The following is a 21,551-nucleotide window of genomic DNA, read 5'->3' as shown; positions in this document are numbered from 1 at the left end:
TCCAGTCCAGACAGCATCATGGTAAATCCCCTCTGCACCCTCACTAAAGTTTCCACAGCCTTCCTATAGTGAGGTGACCAGAACTGACCCCAGTATTCCAAGTGCGGTCTAACCAGGGCTTTATAGAGCTGCAGCATAAACTTGCGGCTCTTAAGCTCAATCCCCCGCTAATGAAAGCCAACATACTATATGCCTTCTTAACAACCCTATAAATTTGGGGGATCTATGGATATTGACCCCAAGATCCCTCTGTTTCTCCACACTGCCAAGAATCCTACTTTCAACCCTGTAATCTGCATTCAAATTTGACATTCCAAAATGAACCATTTCACACTAACGATGGCTATGAATCCAATGTGGATTGTCGGAAAAACCCATCTGGTTCACTGATGTCCTTTAGGGAAGGAAACTGCCATCCTGACCTGGTCTGGCCTACATGTGACTCCAGGCCCACAGCAATGTGGTTGAGTCTTAACTGTCCTCTGGGCAATCAGAGATTGGCAATAAATGCAGCCTAGCCAGTGATGCCCTCATCCTGTGAATGAGTAAAAATAAAGAAAAATCTTGACAACATTTGGAGAGGATGCTGATTGGCTGGACAATGGTTTGCCTGGAGATGCAACAGGAACTGTTAACGACCAGTCTTAGTTAACTGATGAAATTCAAACCAGATACCTGTGTGCAAGTCAGAGACCAACCAATCAGCACACTCATGTTGTAAAAAATGCTGTACCTGTCTGACTGCAAGATGAAAAGCTTTGACTTCATGTTTCTTTTTAACAATGTTTAAAGATCTGTACTGAACTTATTACAAACTCAATCTTATATTGAACTCTTAAAATTTTAAAGATTGAATTATTTAACTTTGAATTGATTTCCTGAAGACAGAACTTCTCTTCAGGATTGCAGGATATTTAATTACTATTTATCTTCTCATGGAGCTAACTACCACATTGTTCTAACCCAGTAGTTCAATTATCCCATTGCAAATTCTGCCATTTTCACCCTTAAATATCAACTAGAGTTTTAGAGTCATTGAGATGTACAGCACAGAAACAGACCCTTTGGTCCAACTCATCCATGCTGACCAGACATTCTAAACTAATCTAGTCCCATTTGCCAGCATTTAGGCCATATCCCTCTAAACCTTTCCTATTCGTATATCAATCCAGATTTCTTTTAAATGTTGTAATTGTACCAGCCTCCACCACTTCTTCTGGCAGCTCATTTATACACGCATGACCCTCTGCATGAAAAAGCTGCCCCTTCGGTCCATTTTAAATCTTTCCCCTCTCAGCCTAAATCTATGCCCTCTAGTTCTGGATTCCCCTACCCTAGGGAAAAGGCCTTGTCTATTTACCCTATCCATACCCCTCCTGATTTTATAAACCTCTAAGGTCACCTCTCGGACTCTGACACTCCAGGGAAAAGAGCCCCAGTCTATTCAGCCTCTTCCTGTAGCTCAAATCCTCCAAACCTGGAAACATCCTTATAAGAGCTATTTCTTCTAATTTACAAGTGCTTTGTAAAGAAATGTTAACATATCATGTGTCTTCCTGAATATTTGCTGTACCTACATGTTAACTATTTGTAATTTAGAATCCTGACAGTGTGGAAGCAGCCCATTATACCCATCGAGTCCACAGCAAACCTCCAAAGAGCATCCCACCTAAACCCAACTGTTGTCCTATCCCTGTATCAGTCTATTTCCCATGGCTAATCCACTTAGTCTGTGCATCCCTGGACTGTGAGAAGAAACCCACGTAGATACAGGGAGAACGTACAAACGCCACATAGACAGTTACCCGAGGCTGGAATTGGACGCATATCCCTGACACTGTGAGGTAGCAGTGCTCACCACTGGAGCCACCGTGCCAGCCCACAATGTTTTATTTGTCATTATTAATCTTTTAAATCTAGATTTATTTACTGAAATAAGTTCTACTTTATACTCTGGTGGGATTTGAACCTAAGAATCTGGGTAGCTAGTTTACTAGCCCAGTAACAATACTCCATTGCCTGCTGTACAAAGACACCCCCATCCCTCTGAATATCAACATTTTACAGTGTTGTACTATTTAAAAATATTCTACATTATTTTATTTGTACCATTGAAAATAGAAGCAGAAGTAGGCCATTCTGCCCTTCAAACATGCTCTGCTACTCAATAAAACTATGACTGACCATCCAACTCTGTATCTTGTTCTCATTTTCTCCTCATACCCTTTGATCCCTTTAGCCCTATGAGCAAAATCTAACTCCTTCTTGAAAACACTTGATTCTGTGACTTCAATCAGTTTCAATGGAAAAGAATTCCACACTACTCTCTGGGTGAAGAAAGTTCTCTTCGTACTAGTAGCAAAGTGGATAATATCACATTTCCTCACATTATATTCCATCTGCCACAAATTTGTCAATCGTTAAACTTTTTCACAGCCTTTTTGCGTTATCTTCATAGCTTGCTTTCCGACCTTGCTTTATATGATCAGAAAACAAACTCCTCACTTAGCCAATTGATTAGACTGTAAATAACTGAGACCCAGATACTGAACTTCGGATACCTGCTGGTTGCATGCAGCTAACCAGAAAGTAGTCTGTTTATTCTCAGTCTCTGGGAATAGTCCGTAGATTAGTCTGTTAATCAACCCTCAATGCCTGCTAATACATTAACTGATCCCACGTGTCCTAACTCTTTGGAGGGTTGGTGTGGACTTGTTGGGCCGAAGGGCCTGTTTCCACACTATAGGACCTCTATGAATTCTCAGTCATTTCAACATCCCATTCATTTCTCATTGCAGCTGCCCTTTATTTACTGAAATGCATTTCAAATATATTTCTTTTTTGTCCTGAAAATAGTGGCAGTTTCTTAACAAATGGTGGTATCAAATCCACAACTTTTAATTAATTATTTTGTTAGGTCTTCAAGATCTTGCTTATCCCACTGACGGTTAAGTGTTAGACTATTTCTTACCTTTAGTCAGAGCAACTGGTCCAAAATAGTTTGCATCCATTATTTTCTTGTCCATTTCTAAAGTGACATTGAGAGCACCTCCTTTAACTTTCAGACTGCTGTTGTTAATCAGCACATCCACACAACCATAGGATTCCAGAATTTCCTTTGCTACCTCAGGAATGTTCCCTGTTTCGCTGAGGTCCAGAAGCACAAGCTTTGGACAGAATGTCTATTGAAAAAAAACAAGTCTTCATAAATATGGATCCAAAAAACTGGCATTTTTAAAAATGTTCTTCAGTCAAAAGGAATTCAATGTAAAAATGTCATAAAGTACAAAACATATGAGAAGTTTAGTATTCCATATAGAGCTTTGCCAGAATGGATGAACTACTACATCCAGTACTGTCTGGTAAATCTATTTATGTCTGATTAAATTTATATTTTATTCCCTTTTTAAATTTTTTTTGTTTATTCTCCTTCAATCATATAATAACAGGTCTTATTCCCATATAATGCAGTCTGAAAACCTCACAAATCTACCACCTAAAGGACAAGGACAGCTGGTGTATAGGAGCCACTTCTGACCTGGATATCTATCACCATTCCTACTTAGTCACAGAGTCATAATCCGAGATCTCCTTACTCAACAGCACTCATTCACCATGGATTCCCAGCAGTACTAAGGGAATGCTGTCCTCCACATTCTCAGAGGGCTGAAGGGATGAGTGATGCTCAAGACACCAATAGCCTGAGAACTTTCTTTGTCTTTTAGAATACTAACACACATGTAGATTTAGCAACCTCATTCAAAGGTACAAGAATGCAGTAATTAATTTAAAGTCAGGGAGGGTAAGATTTTTCAATTCATAGATCTCACCTCCTGTTGCACAAATTATATTCTTTTGATTGTTTTGTTTTCTTTGCATTATAAAATCATGAGGGGCATGGATATGTTAAAAGACAAGCAAATGGGGTGGGGGAGGGCAAAGGTTTAGGATTAGAGGGGCAAGATTTAAAAGTGGCAACTTTTTCATGCAAAGAGTGTACATGTATGGAATGAGCTGCCAGGGGAAATGGTGGAGGCTGGGAGAATTACAGTATTTAAAAGACATCTGGATGGAGATATGAATAGGAAGGGTTTAGAGGGATATGGGCCAAGTGCTGGCAAATGGGACTAGGTTAATTTAGGATATCTGGTCAGCATGGATGAGTTGGACCAAAGGATCTGTTTCCATGCTGTACATCTCAGTGACTCTATATTCGAACCAAAGCTAACAAAAATCATGCCTTTAAGGAATAGTCCAAATCAGAAGAACCTGGCATTTGAAAATGACTGAGAAGTATACTCCACTGTCCTGCATAATGAGGTAAATTAAATCATATTTTCTTTCAGTCTTGTACAGTTTTGACTTTAATGCTACCACTCCTGTTTATCTAGACCTAGTCACATAATCATAATATTGATGTATAGGTTCACCACATTTAAAAGTCTTGATGATGTAAATCAAAAGGGTCAGGAGCAAGTTGTATTACTTTCATTCCCATCTCCATAAAAAATCTATCAGAAAGAAATATACATTTTAAAAACAGTACTCACACAACTGGGGTCTGCAACATCAATTAGAGCCTGTTGCAGGGCTTCTAACTTTTCCAAGTCATTACCACATAAGACTACTCGTCCTCCTCCATTGTGAAATACCCTGGAACATTCTGTTAAACAATAAATTAAACATGAATTTGTGTTTATTTCAAATAGACTTTTATATTTATGTTTAGTCCAATTAATGCATCCATGACAAAGGGGCCACCCTTGTGATTTCAAATAAACCTGTTGGACTATAACCTGGTGTCGTGTGACTTCAGGCTTTGTTGTACTGAGTTAGGGCTTTGGTCATGTGACTGGTCTATATTCTTTTAGGGACATACGTTGGCCCCTGTATAATGGAATAGATCAGTAATAGGTGAAAATCAGCCAAATGGAAAATGCTAACATGGTGACCACTGAATCTCTGAATCATATCCAAATTGAGACATGGAAATTGACTAATATTTGCTTGTTGTTGTTTCCTGTCTACATGATCAGTAGAAACTGGTGTTTAGTTTTTTCAAAAAGCATTGTAATCTTGCTGCAGGGATGGAAAATTAGGCTTAACCTCATGCAGGAGAGAGTGGGACCTTGTGGCTGCATTGTGGGGAGGATATTACTGGGGGCACCTAATTAACAGACCACCACTGCGACCGTTGTCCCAGTGAAGACAGTAGCCTTTATCACAGAACTGTTAGCCCAATTAGAGGCCTGGCACTTGGCAGCTTAGGAAATGGCCCCTTTAGAAGTGGTGAGGTAAGGAACAGAACTCCCTTCCATAGGCGTACCATCTCTCCATCAATGGACTACAGCAGTTCAAAAAAACATATTACTAACCCTTTTTCCAAGAGTGAATGGGGTGTGCAACAAATGCTGGCTGATCCCCAGTAATACCTACATTCCCAGGAATGAATAAATGCAAAAGAGAACCCCTCTATGTACCAGGCTTGGATGAGCCACAGAGGCAACATTGCCTCTGGCAGGGGACCATCCTCTGTGGGCTATCGAGTTCCCAGAAAGAAAGGCCCTTCTCCTCCTCTTGCTGCCATTCCCCCACCCCTACACCACCCCATCGAGTCGACTAGAAGACGGTTTATCAGTCTCATCACATGATGGGTAGCGACAGCAAGGTTCACTATATCCCAGCATCATTATAACATGGCTATTAACCGAATCATTAGTTACTCACCCCTTGCCAGTGTCCCCAGCTATACAGCCTTTCCCACTTCTCAGAATATCCTTGACGGTGGGAAGACATCAGGCTACCCTTACGCTACTTTCCAACACTATATGTTCACCAACTCCCCAGCCTGTCTCCAGAGAGCTAGGAACAGCCAGCCCAGAATTATAGCATACAAACAGGCTATGTAATCCAACTAGTATATATAACTATATATATTCTTCTTGCAGGTTTGCTCCCCAAATCTCCACCTAACAACAAATTTATTAACTTGCTTTCCTCTCGTATGCCTATCTAGCTTTCCGTTACATGTATTTGTGCTGTATGTCTCAACTAATTAATAAACCTGTAATCTCAAAACTGGTGTCAGTAATTGTGATCATGACATCTGCTTGTGAAAACCCATCTGGCTCACTAATGTCCTTAAGGGAACAAAATCTATTACCTTATCTGGTCTGACCTGTAACTGACTCCAGATTCAAGCAACATATTTGACTCTTTACTCTAGTATACCACTCCCTTCAAGGGCAATTTGAATTGGGCAACAAATGCTGGTCTTGCCAGCAATATCCCAGTCCCATTAAAATAGAAACAAAATGAAAACTTCAAGACCAATTTTTCTTTTAAATCAACTTGCTCAGAGATGTTATTACACACCTCTGGAACAGGTGGGACCTACTTTTGGTCTCTTCCCATATTTGAAACATCTTCATTGCATCTGCTTGATAAACCCCTCTCAGAATCCGTAAAGATCTTTATCGAGTCACTTCTCATCCTTCTCTTTACTGGAGACCTGTTCAGCCTTTCTCTTTATAATACGAAAAGTAGATTTGTGTAAAGATGCTTCAATACAATACAAAGGGAGAACTGCATTGTGAGAGATGCATCCTCCATATAAAACACAAAAAAGACATAAAAGATGATGGTTAGATTCCCTACAGTGTGGAAACAGGCCCTTCAGCCCAACAAGTCCACACTGACCCTCCGAACAATAACCCATCCAGACCCATTTCCCTCTGACTAATGCACCTAGTACTATGGGCAGTTTAGCATGGCCAATTCACCTAACCTGCGGTAGGAAACTGGAGCATCCGGAGGAAACCCACGCAGACACGGGGAGAATGTGCAAACTCCACACAGACAGTTGCCCGAGGCAGGAATTGAACCCGGGTTCCTGGTGCTGTGAGGCAGCAGTGCTAACCACTGAGCCACCATGCTGTCCCAGCACTTTTTGAGGAAGGGCAGTGGTGTACCATAATCCTTATTCCCCTTTCCTCACCTGTCTAATCCATTCTTAAATACTGGCACAGTCTCTGTTTCAACCATTATCCCTAGTGATGTACACCACAACCTCACAACCACCTACAACACTACAATAAATCATTTAGATATTATTACCCTTTGTTTTAATCTCCTAAAATCACCTCCACTTGACAATGAAGAAAGGGGCATTTCAACAACAAAGCTTGCAGTAAAATTTACTTTGCTGTTTAAATGGGACTTCAGTATCCTTCATTCACAGCATGTCACAGATTGACTGCCAAGAACAGGAAGAGAGAACTTCTTGCCTAAATATAGGTGTTATGACTACCATGAAAGCATTTGATCACCTCTATATATAGTTTTAAACCATTTATGCTGATGAAAGGCCATATAGCAGACTCTGATATCAACTGTCACTGGCTTTGGTGATTCATTTCCAAGGGCATTTTCCCATTTCTTTTGAAAATTGTGCAGGTATGAAATCAGAGTTTCACCAAATAGACTGCTGATGTCTCTATATATGGGACTGAAGCAATTCTTTTTTTTTGAGTTAACCCATTGCCAGAATGTAAGGATCTATTGTCAACAAAGGCATTTCCAGCCAAGAGAGACTATCAATTATGTATAGCTTAAGCATAACCAATCCACAAGCATGGGGTAAGGTGAGGAGGCAGGGCCTCCATGAACTACCACAGTGGGGATCCAGGAATCAAAGCCTATTTTGTCAGCTTTATTCTGCACTTCACTCTAATCATCCAACTGACCCCAGTTCCAGAATTAAAGCTTGTCAACTGCTGTAATAATCTTTCTAACGTTGACACTGTTCATTTAATGTAAGTCTTTAAAGTGTGACACAGTACATTTAAAAAGAAGCTACTCTGTTTATTTGCAAAAGTCACTAGAGGACAAGATAGCCCAGTGTTCTACATACTGCCCTTTTATTTCTAGACTTGCGTTGGAATCTTGCAGAGATTGAATTAATTAAAATTTGAACTAACTATTCATTTCACACACAAAAATATTAAATCAATTGCTGAAGACACTGTAAAGGCTATAAATCCTGACAAAATTGCATCAATAGTACTGAAGACTTGAGCTCCAGAACTAGCCATGCAACTAAGCCAAGCTGTTCCAGCAAAGCTACAACATTGGTAACTACCCTGCACTGTGGGAAATTGTCCAGGTACATCATGTCTCCAAATCAAACCTAACAAAGTATTGTCTTGTCTTGATAATGCAATAAAGTGACAGTCACACAACAATAACCTGCCCACTTACATTCAGTTAAGATTCCTCCAGGGTCATGCAGCCTCATTACATTCTTGGTCCAAGCATGTAAAGGAGAACTGAACTCAGCAGCTAAGGTGAAAGTTGCTGCTGTTGACATTGCAGCACATTTGATTAAATGTGGCATCAAGACACCTGAATCAAACTGGAGCCAGTAGGAATTAGATGGAAAACTCTCCACTGCTTACAGTCATAGCTAACACAAAGAAAGATTGCTCTGGCAGTAGGTCAATCATCCCAGGACTTTGTTTCAGGAGTTCCTCAGGGTTGTGTCCTAGACCCAGCCATCTTCAGCTGCTTCACTAGTGTTCTTCATTATAACGTCAGAAGTAGGATGTTCACTATGTTAAAAATCACACAACACCAGGTTATAGTTCAACAGATTTAACTGGAAGCACTAGCTTTCGGAGCGCAACTCCTTCATCAGGTGGTTGTGTCCAACAAGCTTAATTGGAAGCACTAGCTTTCAGAGTGCTGCTCCTTCATCAGGTGGTTGTGGAGGACGCAACCACCTGATGAAGGAGCAGCGCTCCGAAAGCTAGTTTGCTTCCAATTAAACCTGTTGGACTATAACCTGGTGTTGTGATTTTTAACTCTGGATATAACTTGACTGATAAGTGGCAAGTAACATTCGTATCACACAAATGTCGGGCATTGGCCATCTCCAACAAAACAGAATCTAATTACCTCTCTCAACCCTTCAGAGGCATTAACGTTCCTGAATTCCTCATTACCTCATGATTCTGGATGTTATCACTGATCTGAAACTAAACTCGATAAACAAGAGCTAGGAATCCTGCAGCATCTCTAATAGGATAACAAGCTTCAATCAAGTTAAAAATGCATACTTCTACAAGCATTGTTAAAAATCACACAACACCAGGTTATAGTCCAACAGGTTTAATTGGAAGCACACTAGCTTTCGGAGCGATGCTCCTTCACCAGGTGATAGTGGAGGGCTCAATCGTAACACAGAATTTATAGCAATAATTTACATTGTGATGTAACTGAAATTATACATTGAAAAATTGATTGTCTGTTAAGCCTTTCATCTGTTAGAATACAGTGATAGTTTCACTTCTTTCATGTGTAAATCGCAAAACCTTTTTTTTAAAGTTGCATTCTCGGGTTAGCTGTTAACAATGGTGATAGCTAGACAATATGTTGAAGGTGTTAGCCCCCTGTGTTCTCTGTCTATGCCATGATGTTTAGATTGATTCTAATCTAAAAAGTGAGATAACAGAGTTTTACATAAATTCATGCAGTTTATAAGCTCAGAGTTCTACATGAATTCATGCAGTTTTTGAGCAAAGTACAATGCAACTCTGCAAGTACAAATTCACCCCACAAGATATATGTGTGCATATGGGTCTGTCTGTCTGTGTGTGTGTGTCTGTCTGGGGTGGGGGTTGTGAGTGTGAGAAAGTGTGTGTGTGTAGTGAGTGTAGAGTGTCTTAAGTATGTGAGGGGGTGCATGTGTGAGTGTGGGAGTGTGTGTGTCTATAAGGGTGTGTGTGGGTGTCTGTGTGCACGTCTGTGTGTACCTGTATCTATGTGTATGTGAGAGTGTGTGTGTGTAGGAATATCTGTGTGTGTGTGTAGTGCAATGGTGATCACCTGTAATGTGACATGAACCCAAGGTCCTGGTTGAGGCCCTCCCTCTGGGTACCGAACTTAGCTATCAGCCTCTGCTCGGCCACATTTCTCTGCTGCCTGTCCCGAAGTCCACCTTGGAGAATGGTCACCCAAAGGTCCGAGGCTGAATGTCCTGGACCACTGAAGTGTTCCCCAACTGGGAGGGAACCCTCCTGTCTGTTGATTGTTGTGCAGTGCCCATTCATTCGTTGTCATAGCCTTTGCTCGGTTTCCCCAATGTACCATATCTCCGGGCATCCCTGCCTGCAACGTATAAGATAGACAACGTTGGCTGAGTCACATGAGTACCTGCCATGTACAAGGTGGGAGGTGTTCCCATGTGTAATAGTGGCATCTATGTCCACAATCTGACACGTCTTGCAGCGTTCACCATGACAGGGTTGTATGGAGTTGTCCTGAGAGCCGGGTAGTTTGCTACGAACAATGATCTGTTTGAGGTTTGGCGGTTGTTTAAAGGCAAGTAGTGGAGGTGTGGGGAAGGTCTTGGTGAGGTGCTCATCCTCATTGATAATGTGTTGCAGGTCACAAAGAACATGGCGTAATTTTTCAGCTCCTGGGAAGTATTGAACAACGAAGGGTACCCTGTCAGTTGCAGCACGTGTCTGTCTCCTGAGGAGGTCATTACGGTTCCTTGCTGTGGCACGTCGGAACTGGCGGTCGATGAGTTGAGCATCGTACCCCGTTCTTGTGAGGGCATCCTTGAGTACTTCCAGGCGTCCGTCACGTTCCTCCTCATCTGAGCAGATCCAGTGTATGCGTAAGGCTTATCCATAGGGAATGGCAGTCTTAATATGTTTTGGGTGGAAGCTGGAGAATTGTAGCATTCTGAGGTTGTCTGTGGGTTTGCGGTAGAGTGTGGTGCTGAGGTGTCCATCCTTGATGGAGACGCACGTGTCCAAGAATGAGACAGATAGTCGAGAGTAGTCCATGGTGAGTTTGATGGTGGGATGAAACTTGTTGATGTCACTGTGTAGTTTTATCAGTGACTCCTCACCATGGGTCCAGAGGAGGAAAATGTCATCAATGTACCTGGTGTATAATGTTGGCTGGAGATCCTGCATAGAGAAGAAGTCTTGTTCGAACCTGTGCATAAAAATGTTGGCATATTGGGGTGCAAATTTGGTCCCCATGGCTGTTCCGTGTGTCTGGATGAAAAACTGGTTGTCAAAGGTGAAGATGTTGTGATCGAGGATAAAGCGGAGGAGTTGTAGGATGGTGTTTGGAGACTGGAAGTTGTTGGTGTTGAGTACTGAGGCTGTTGCCGCGATGCCATCATTGTGGGGGATGCTGGTGTAGAGTGCGGAAACATCCATTGTGACGAGCAATGTTCCCGGTTCGACTGGTCCATGGGTGCTGAGTTTCTGTAAGAAATCCGTAGTGTCACGACAGAAGCTGAAGATCCCCTGTACAATAGGTTTCAAGATACCTTCCACATAGCCAGAGAGATTCTCACATAGGGTCCCATTGCCTGACATGATGGGACGTCCCGGTGTGTTGGCTTTGTGTACCTTTGGAAGGCAGTAGAAGTCGCCTACACGAGAAGTACGTGGGATGAGGGCGTGTAGGGAACTCTGAAGGACTGACTTCAAAGTTCTGATCAGTGTGTTTAATTCTCAGGTGTGTTCTTTGGTCAGATCAGCTGGTAGTTGCCTGTCGTGTTGCTGGTTGTTCAGTTGTCGGTACACTTCCTTGCAGGAATTTGTTCTATTCTGAATGACAATGGCTCCTCCTTTATCTGCTGGTTTGATGACAATGTTGTGATTGGTTTTGAGAGCCTGGATGGCATTGTGTTGTGAACAGGTGATTCTTGCTCTACCTTGTGGGTAGAGCATACATGTCAAGCCCAGGGCAGCAGCCCTCCGGTGGGGTCCATGTTAACACCTTCTTTGGTCGCTCCTCTACAGATCCCTGTGATGACTGTTCCAGTTCATCAGTGGGCTCAGTGGGATCACTGCCAGCACCTTGAAAGAATTCCCGGAGTCTCATTCGTCTGATGAGCTCCTCTGTGTCTGCTGCCAGAGGCAACGGGTCCATTTTGGTGGTGGGGCAGAAGCTGAGACCCCTACTCAGGACTTCCATCTCTTCCGGTCGAAGGGTGTAGTCCGATAAGTTGACAATAGACTTCCCCGCAGTGATAATGTTGTCTACTGTGGTTCCAGGGCGGGCTTTGCTATTACTGGTGAGAATGCCAAGTTTCTCCAGTTTTTTGTTCTTGGCGTGCATGTATGTGGTGTAGTTTTGTCGCCTTGTCTGTTTGGCAATGTTACGTAATTGTACTGATGTATCCTGTGTGCAGGCTGTGAGTGTGGACTCCATCTGAATTTCAGGGTTGTGGCGCCTGCTGTAGAGTTGGTGCACGAGATGATTGAGGAGTTTACGAGAGGTGCGGTGGCAAAGTCTCTCTGCGTTGCAGGTCGATCTAAGTGGGTTCGTGATCCGTAATCCTTTCGAGATCTTTCCTGCTTGCCTGCATTCCTGTAGAAACTTGATGTCTGTGTCGATATGTGCAATCTTCTTGGAGATCCTCTCCACCTTAAGCCGGCGGTTAGTTGTGTCGATAGTCGTCATGAATTGGAGATGCCAGTGTTGGACTGGGGTGTACAAAGTTAAAAATCACACAACACCAGGTTATAGTCCAACAGGTTTAATTGGAAGCACACATGCAAACATTTATTTTGTGGGGTGAATTTGTACTCGCAGAGTTACATTATACTTTGCTCAAAAACTGCATGCATTCATGTAAAACTCTGTTATCTCACTTTTTAGATTAGAGTCAATCTAAACATCATGGCATAGACAGAGAACACAGGGGGTTAACACCTTCAACATATTGTCTAGCTATCACCATTGTTAACAGCTAACCCGAGAATGCAACTTTAAAAAGGTTTTGTGATTTACACATGAAAGAAGTGAAACTATTACTGTATTCTAACAGATGAAAGGTTTAACAGACAATCAATTTTTCAATGTATAATTTCAGTTACATCACACTGTAAATTTTTGCTATAAATTCTGTGTTACGATCGAGCCCTCCACTATCACCTGATGAAGGAGCTTAGCTCTGAAAGCTAGTGTGCTTCCAATTAAACCTGTTGGACTATAACCTGGTGTTGTGTGATTTTTAACTTTGTACACCCCAGTCCAACACCAGCATTTCCAAATCATGTCTACAATTATTACCATCCTTCTACATGGCGGAAGTACAGAACATTTTATTGTGGTCATACTCAACAGTTTGATTGTTTCCCCTCTGAAGTCAAGTCACATGTGACTGGCAAAGCAAAACTGGAGGCTTGTGAAATCAGTGAGTCTGCTGAGACCACTAGCATTGAAGCCATTCCGACTCTAGTTTCATCAAACTTTACTGCTTGGCCCATTATTAGATTAGATTAGATTACTTACAGTGTGGAAACAGGCCCTTCGGCCCAACAAGTCCACACCGCCCCGCCGAAGCGCAACCCACCCATACCCCTACATTTACCCCTTACCTAACACTACGGACAATTTAGCATGGCCAATTCACCTGACCTGCACATCTTTGGACTGTGGGAGGAAACCGGAGCACCCGGAGGTAACCCACGCAGACACGGGGAGAATGTGCAAACTCCACACAGTCAGTCGCCTGAGGCGGGAATTGAACCCAGGTCTCTGGCGCTGTGAGGCAGCAGTGCTAACCACTGTGCCAGGACCAAATACAGAAAGATAAATCTAATGGGGAGGTTCATGCATTCTAACAGTACTTATTAGATTTTTCTCCCTAAATAAAAGAAAATTTAATGTTTTTACATCCATATGTGAAATTTTAATTCCCAAAATTGTGTTTTGTGATGTTCAGTTAGTCAATGCCAATTGGAAGTTGGTTGTATGTAGTGACATATTTATCCCCAGCTCGAATTAAAGGAATTGTCTGACTGAGTTTAAGGAAAAAAAATCCACTGTTTGACTGTAGATCCCTCTGTCCAGCTGCAAATTGTATCCCATATCCAACTCCTTGACTGAGACAGTGATGTCAATGGACATTCTCATAGAGTTAAATCAAAATTCTGTTCAATTAAAATCTGTTACAAACAATCTTTGTCCTGAAATGTCCCAGCTGTTCTTCCACAACAAGACTGCTCATGCACAAGTAAGTGAAATATCTTCAGAGAAACCTATGTTCATTAATCTTTCCAAGTTATAGAATGAATTTGGGAGTGATTCTTGTTAAATGCCATTACTGATTAGGTAGAAAGCTAATTAAATGAGGTAATGCTAGGAAAATGATGATTTGCATAGTTGGCATGAAAGCAAAACAGTTTAAAAGATGCATCAGGAGATTGAAGTCTCAGCATTACATGATGTTTGATTAGTTGTGGACTCCCCATATCATTACTATAGCATGACAAATGGAGCCAATGCAGCACAATTCAGCCAATTGAGACCATGCCAGTATCGACAATATACTCACAAGGTATTTCCAGAAGTGTATACTTAATGATTGTGTGTATAATTATTATCAAGAATCGTCATCACTATAGGTGTAATACATCACCATACAATACAATACTTCTGTGAGATGGTGTTTCTCAAATGAAGATAATCAAATCCAAGTATTATACCCGCCTCAGCCAATTTGATGGACTGTTTATGACTAGTAATCTCAAACTACAACCAAGACTTCAAAGCACTAGCAGATAATGTATCACACTGAGACTTGTTGAGTAGAAGACAAAATGAATAATTATATATACACATGATTTTAGAGTTATATAGTACTAAACTTAACTGTTTATTATATATTTTTTATCAGGCTTCTGGATTGCATTTAAGTTCAAAAAGTGATCTTATGCTTAAGAAGCTTGAAGACCACTGTTTTAACATAATTAACTTCAATGGAAGTAAGATTCAACAGGTTTTGTTGCTCTATAGTCATTATTTATTTACAGGCATACACAGCACCCAAGGTCCCAAAGAACAGCAAATGATCTATTGATCAGTTAATCCATTCTTAATATCACATACTGCCCTCGGCTGTTTTATACTATCCAAAGAGGTAGACAGCTTAATAGCCCTGCTTCAATCTTGTGCAGAACTGGCTGTCCAGATAATGTGCACAGGTTCTAAAGAAAACTACAAGGAGATGAAACCGTAGAGACATGATAATCTGAAGGGTAAATTGTTTTGGACAAAATACTTTTTTTTTAAGGTTTGATAAGTACTGTGTTCGTGCAAGTGAAGGAGATGTTATAATGTGAACATTTTCACCTTTTATGTATTTTTCCTCAGATTCCACCACCAGAGAATTGCCAAATCTTCTTAGGGCAAAGAAACAAATTGAATGAATTGCAGGTATAAATCAATTTGGAAGGTGTGACATGGTAGTGCTAATGAAGGACAGAGGCTACTCAGTCTCCACCACCGATGATGTCATCAACATACTGGAGAAACAGTTTTGGGGAGGGACCCAAGTAGGATTGGAACATCCACAATTCTTAGTCTTATACTGGTCAGATCACACCTAGAATGATTTGAATGTTGTGGTCCTCGTATCTAAGGAAAGGCATACTGAAATTCAGTGAAGGCTCACTCGATTGATCCCAGGTTTGGAGATATGTTTTAAGGAGCCTATACTCATCAGAGTTTAGAACAATGAGAGGTGACCTTATTGAAACACACAAATCTCTCAGAGGACTTAACAGGGTAGATATAGAGAGGTTGTTTCCTGTTATGGGAGATTGTAGAACTAAGAGGGCATAATCTCACAATAAGGGATCACCCAAAACAGCAGTGAGGAGGAATTTCTTTTCTCAAAGGGTATATTCATGGAATTCTTTACTACAAAGGTTTGTTGAAGCTCGACCATTAAGAATATTTGAGGCTAAGATCACAGATTTTTAATCAGTAAGGAAGTCAAGGGTTATGGGGAAAATGCAGGAAAGTGGAGTTGAGGTTTATCAGATCAGCCATGATCTCATTGAATGGCAGAGCAGACTCTATGGGCTGAATGGCCTACTCTGTTTATGATCTGTGAACTATGCATACCAGATTATAATGTCTATAGGACAAATCAGGAAAATGGTAAAGGGGGGAGATGTTAATTGTTTAAGGTTGAAATCACTTCAATAATAAAAGGGTAGCAGTAGTAAACAGATAATGGAGATATTATGGTAGAATTAGAAAATAAGAGAAATTAAGGAGTTGTGCCTAGAAACTCAAGTAGCTGCTGCCAAGTGGCAGTTAGCATCAATGTAGAGATTAGACAAGCATGTAGCAAAAGACCAAGTGGCTTAAGTGGGATTTTTTTTATATTAATATGAATTAAGACATAAACTAACATGTCAGACAAGTGTAGATTTCTTGAGCATGTCAAAATCAGTTTCTAGCAACAAGATGTCCTTAAACCAACAGTAGGCAATGCCACATTAGATTTAGTCATCAGCAATGAGCCAGGTTTAATCAACTATCTAAAGAGCATTAATATTTATCTAATAGCAACCATGGTATAGTTGAGCTCAATGTAGTGTTTGAAAGGGGGAAACAAGAAATATTTGCAACAAGTTGGAGACTGTACTCTGTGAATGGCAAAAAGAAAGTAAAATGACAGAAGATCATTGGGAGGTACTCAATATGGTACAGACTACTTCATTTTCCTAAAGGACAAGAGGTCAGTTTTAGCAAATGTTACCTGTGGCTCAATGGGTATCCCTGATTCAGAAGATTATAGGTTCAAATCCCACTCTTGAATATGCAAACCTAGAGTATAATTGGAGCACATTACTAGAAGAGAGTTGTCATTTTGGGTGAGATATTTAAAACCATGACCTTGTCGACTCTCTAATGATTACATTACTTCACTGAGGAGCTGGGGAACTATCCATGGTGTTCTGGCTGATATTTACCCTTCAATCAATATCTAAGAGGAAAGAAATTTAGAGTATTCAGAACTTTCTCTTTAGATTTGAAAATGGTGCTGCTATTCCACTCTTTAAGAATGGAGTGTCTGCTGCCAAATAAAGGTGGCCACTAGTGCCGACATGATGGTAGCAATAATGTCACAACGCCAAGATAGGGCTTTGTGGCCACACCCTGTCCAGCTCACTGACTGTTCGCTCCTTCCTTCCATGAGTGGGAGTGAGATTATCATCTGTCCTACCCTTAACAGAATAATTTACAAGTTGATATTCGATTTGGGGGTTGGTCAAATTATTGCCATATCTCAATATGTTAGGTTGATACTACCATTGTGCCACGAGACTCCCTCTGCTAGAAAGATTACTTGTGTGGATCTTGGATGGGGACAACATTAGACTTAACTGAGCCACTATCCATCATGATGCCAGTTAACATTCCCTGCTTAATGTTCCAAAAGCTGGAGTGATTACTTGAGTGAGTTACCAGGACATACTGGCAAAGCTCAGCATTTTCAAGACAACTGGAACACAAAGTGTACAACCAAGATACACTGAAGAGAATACGCGGATGAAAAAGCCTAAGGTTGTGTTAGTATAATTACCCAATCCATCCTTGACTTCAATCCTCCCTAGTTTTTTTAATCTTCTCCAGCCCTACAACTTAAAAGATCCTTGCACTCTTCCTGAATTAGCCTGCTGTACCTCCCTGACTTTAATAGCTCCATCTTTGGCAGCCATGCCTTCAGTTGTCTAGGCATTCCCTCCCTAAAGCTTTCTACTCTTCAATCTGGCCACCTCTCCCTGCTTACCCAAGACCAATCTCGAAACCAGTCTCTTTAACCAAGCTTGGAGAAAGTGAGGACTGCAGATGCTGGAGACCAGAGTTGAAAAGTGTGGTGCTGGAAAAGCGCAGTAGGCCAGGCAGCATCCGAGGAGCAGGAGAATCGACGTTTCGGGCATAAACCCTTCTTCAGGAATGGCTCTTTAACCAAGCTGTAAGATACTTGTCCTGATGTCGCCTCACGTGGCTGAATGTCAAATGTTTTGTCTGTGTTACATTTGTGAAGCATGTATGGGAATATTTCATTGTACTAAAGCTCCTTTACCACTGCAAGTTATTACATGTGGTAGACTTAGAATAAAACAGTTAAACTAAAAGCACATTCTGTTCACAGAAGAAACAAAGAACAGTTGATTGCTCACCTTTCCCAAGTCCTGAAATAGCATCAGTTATCACAATCACTTTGTTCCGCACAGCTGATTTGGACATCAGTTGCATTATGCGTTTGTAAACATAAGCAATGCCTGCAATCCCAGCCACCAATAATGGGAGAATCAATAAAGCCAGAGCACCCATCTCTCTGCTATTAGAGCCAGAAGAAAAATCATAATTAATACAAAGAACAAGAGTCAGTATGATATAAACACAGTCATCAAAACACAGTCATCAAAACTATGAAAGCATTGTATTATTAAAATAATCAAAACTACAATGAATTATGACATGTTTTTGTTCATGGGATGCAGGAACTGTTGGCAAAGCAGCCTTTATTGCCCATTTCTAGTCAGAAACACAACCAATTTTCACATAGCCACCTCCCTCAAACAGAGCTGTAAGACTACTACCGAGCGATAACAGCCTGAAATCTGAGGGAAGATTGAACAACATATAGATCTTTAAAAGGTGACTTTATGGTTTCATAATTAAACAACAGAATGACCCAATTCATAAGGCTATCACTTTATGCCACACTTCACTCAAGTAAGCACAAAAAGCACAAAAGACATCTAGAGTGTCCCTGTTTCAAGAAAAGGACATGTAGCAGAAAAAAAATTGATTATAAATCAGGACTCTATCTCAATAAACTTTGTTAAAAAACACCTCGAGTTGTGTTCATACTCAGTTTGGGTATGGGTCTTCAACCATATTGCACTAAAATAGCAAAAATCAGGAACTTGCTACTGAACTAAGAAAAGAAATGAGCAACCACAAGTTTTGTCAGTTACACGAAAGGGAGATAGTGGAGAAATGGAAAGGTGTATGGATGTAATTCCAGAACACAGTCAGCTGAATGTATACAAGAATCAATGCTGGGGTAAAGGAGATAGCAGATGGTCAAAAGGTTAATGTTAAAGGAACGTAGCTTCTTGGAAGGTTGATGGACTGGTAATATTACAAAGATAGATCGGGCAAGACCATGGAGGGATTAGAACATTAGAATGAAAAATCTGAAGTCAAAGCACTGAACTGGCAGCCAAGACAGGAAAGAAGCAGAGGGGTGATTGACCTTGGTATATTTTTGGATGCTGTCAAGGGTGAAAAAGAGGAAGCCAGCCAAGAAATTATTAGACAGTGCCATCCGCAGATGGTTTTGTGGCAAGGTACAATGGAGATGGAATTAGGTGGTCTTAGTTTTATGAGCCACACACGTAACTTCAACACTCCCTGAGGACCAAGGATGACATATTTCCACTCCAACTGAAGGTTTTTGGGATGGTTGACAAGTCTAATATACAATCTGCAGATTCTGCCACATGGGGGAAGGTGATACTTGAAGATTTGAATTATTTGGAGGTTATTATGCACTCTCCAGTGCCTTAATCGTGTCTTTGCATGTTCCTTCAGATGTTTTCTGATGTCTCCCCAAAAAACCTTCACTACTTTGATTGGACAGAACAAAGGACTCTCATGAACAAGCGAGAATATTTGACCTCTTCAGGGATACTTTGAGGCCAACCTTAAATTGTTTTTGCTGACCTATCAGGAGTCACCTGCCATGATTGAATTCCAAGAACAGTTTCAGGATTCTCGTGTCAAACATTCGAATGATGTGTCTCACTAAACAGAAATGGTTTTACATGATAAATATCTGATGCTTAGCTTTTGCGATTGAGAAGGAAGCTAGTGTTGTACCACTTTTCTTGGGATTTGGAAGACTCCACCAGTGGGACTTCTCCAGTGCTCAGTGCATGGACTGTTAGCACACTAGTTGTTTTCTGGATTCATCATCCCGTAATATATATATTAAATAAGGCAGTTGGCCTGAAAGAGTTAACTCAGAAGCTTTGGAATATAAATAACTGTCCGCTGAATATAAGTAACTATAAATTTCTCAGAAAAGGCATTTGGTTCTGAGCTAGTCAGATTTACAGTCTACAGCCATGTTCAGGGCACTATATCTTGGGCGATAACAATATTTCTAACTAAGGTAGTTAACTAGACTTAACCTAATGTAATTTGTTGTATTGCTATTATGCAACAAACTATTTCTTGTTACTCAAGTATATGACTCTTCTGTTGAAAACTTATGAGTGGCCACTAAACTCTGAAATTCTCTCTCTAGATGTTTCCAACTCTCTACTTTCTTTATTTAAGATGATTCTTAGAACATACTCCTCAGCCAATCCTTTTCCCATTTGCACCAGTGCGTTCTTATATAGCAGAGTTTCAATCTTCGCTTAATAATGAAATAAGAGCAGCAAAAGCTAGAAAACCCTCAGCAGGTCAGGCAGTAACTGCAACAAATGTTAATGTTTCAGGCTGTGACCTTTCATCAGAACTGGGAAAATTTTGAGATGTAATAGATTTTGAACAAGCAGTGGATAAGACAAGGACACAAACAAGATTCATGACAGAGTGAAAGACAAGGATAGATTGAATGACAGAAAAGTTAGTTCTCTGGGGCCAAAGGAATAGGAATGGGGCAAGAAAAGTAAAGAGACATAAGTTATATCTATAACAGGTACACTGCTGACTAAAACAAGAAATGAAATAAGCAAAAGAAGCCATCTCCATTCTGTCCACTGACTTGATCCCAAGCTTCTAGGGAATGATCCCACGATAATGTAGACTATTTAAGTAATTGAGTATTGAGAAATTAAGAAAAACAATCTCCATTTACTGTTAAGAGATTTGGTTGAATTTCTTTAAAACAAAAGGTTCTTAATAGTGGAGAGGAATCCCCATCCTGTTGGCAAGATGGACTGAACGACAAATGGGTAAGCGGATGACCTCTAATGGGTACCAGCTTGAATTCAAGAAAATAAACAATGGCAGCTTCCCAACGTAAATGATTATTCTTACATCCAAGGATCAAGGAAGAAAGGACAGAGATGTCAATCAAAACCTTAGGAATTCTGACATGATTCTTGATCTAGGCAAGTGATTGAGTTTCAGTCATATTAAATAGAATTTGAATAGATGTCTTCTTAAGTAAAATAGTTAACGTAGAAATATTTAGAGGAGGAACAGTAAATTTTGTCTTAAGAAGCAATCTCCTGTTTAAAACACATTTATAGACATGTGAATGGAAGGAGTTATAATTACAGATGCAAGATAGAGGGCTAGTATTTACCAGATCTTTCAAAGTCAGGTGGGACAGAAGCTGCTCATAACTCGCTGGCTAAAGAATTCTAACAGAAGGTGTAACCATATAACTTTAAATATAACTATCCCTATATTAAAACTGATATTATGAATTTTATAGCAATTAGTAGGAATTATCATCTTTTTGTATCTCCTGTGATTAAGATAGTAGAATATATGAGTAACAGAATTCAATAAGGATAGCAATGAATACAATGAATAACAGAATTTGAACAGTCCTTAGAGATAAGCAATTCTGGCAAATGTCTGAGAAAGCGTAGAACCATTAACATTGGAACATAAATCAATGGGGTACATTGTAAGATCCCAAGGCCTGATGATAGTGATATCTAGTAAACATCACAAGATCG

The 21,551-nt window shown here is 40.6% G+C and overlaps 1 protein-coding gene across 2 annotated transcripts in view; it reads right to left on the bottom strand.

Annotated features, from left to right (window-relative positions):
- Window positions 1-21,551, bottom strand: part of dhrs7cb (dehydrogenase/reductase (SDR family) member 7Cb) — a 61,310-nt gene that overhangs the window by 7,589 nt on the left and 32,170 nt on the right. For both annotated transcript variants that reach the window (XM_072558250.1, XM_072558249.1), the window contains exons 2-4: window positions 18,018-18,178; window positions 4,551-4,663; window positions 2,972-3,182 (exon numbers count right to left, since the gene is read on the bottom strand). In XM_072558250.1, coding sequence (XP_072414351.1) covers window positions 2,972-3,182; window positions 4,551-4,663; window positions 18,018-18,171 — 478 coding nt within the window. In that variant the 5' untranslated portion in view covers window positions 18,172-18,178. The remainder of the gene's footprint in view (window positions 1-2,971; window positions 3,183-4,550; window positions 4,664-18,017; window positions 18,179-21,551) is intronic.

Source organism: Chiloscyllium punctatum, chromosome 39 (assembly GCF_047496795.1).
Source record: "Chiloscyllium punctatum isolate Juve2018m chromosome 39, sChiPun1.3, whole genome shotgun sequence".
NCBI classification, from domain to species: Eukaryota; Metazoa; Chordata; class Chondrichthyes; order Orectolobiformes; family Hemiscylliidae; genus Chiloscyllium; species Chiloscyllium punctatum.
This window is presented reverse-complemented; position numbering and strand designations above follow the sequence as displayed.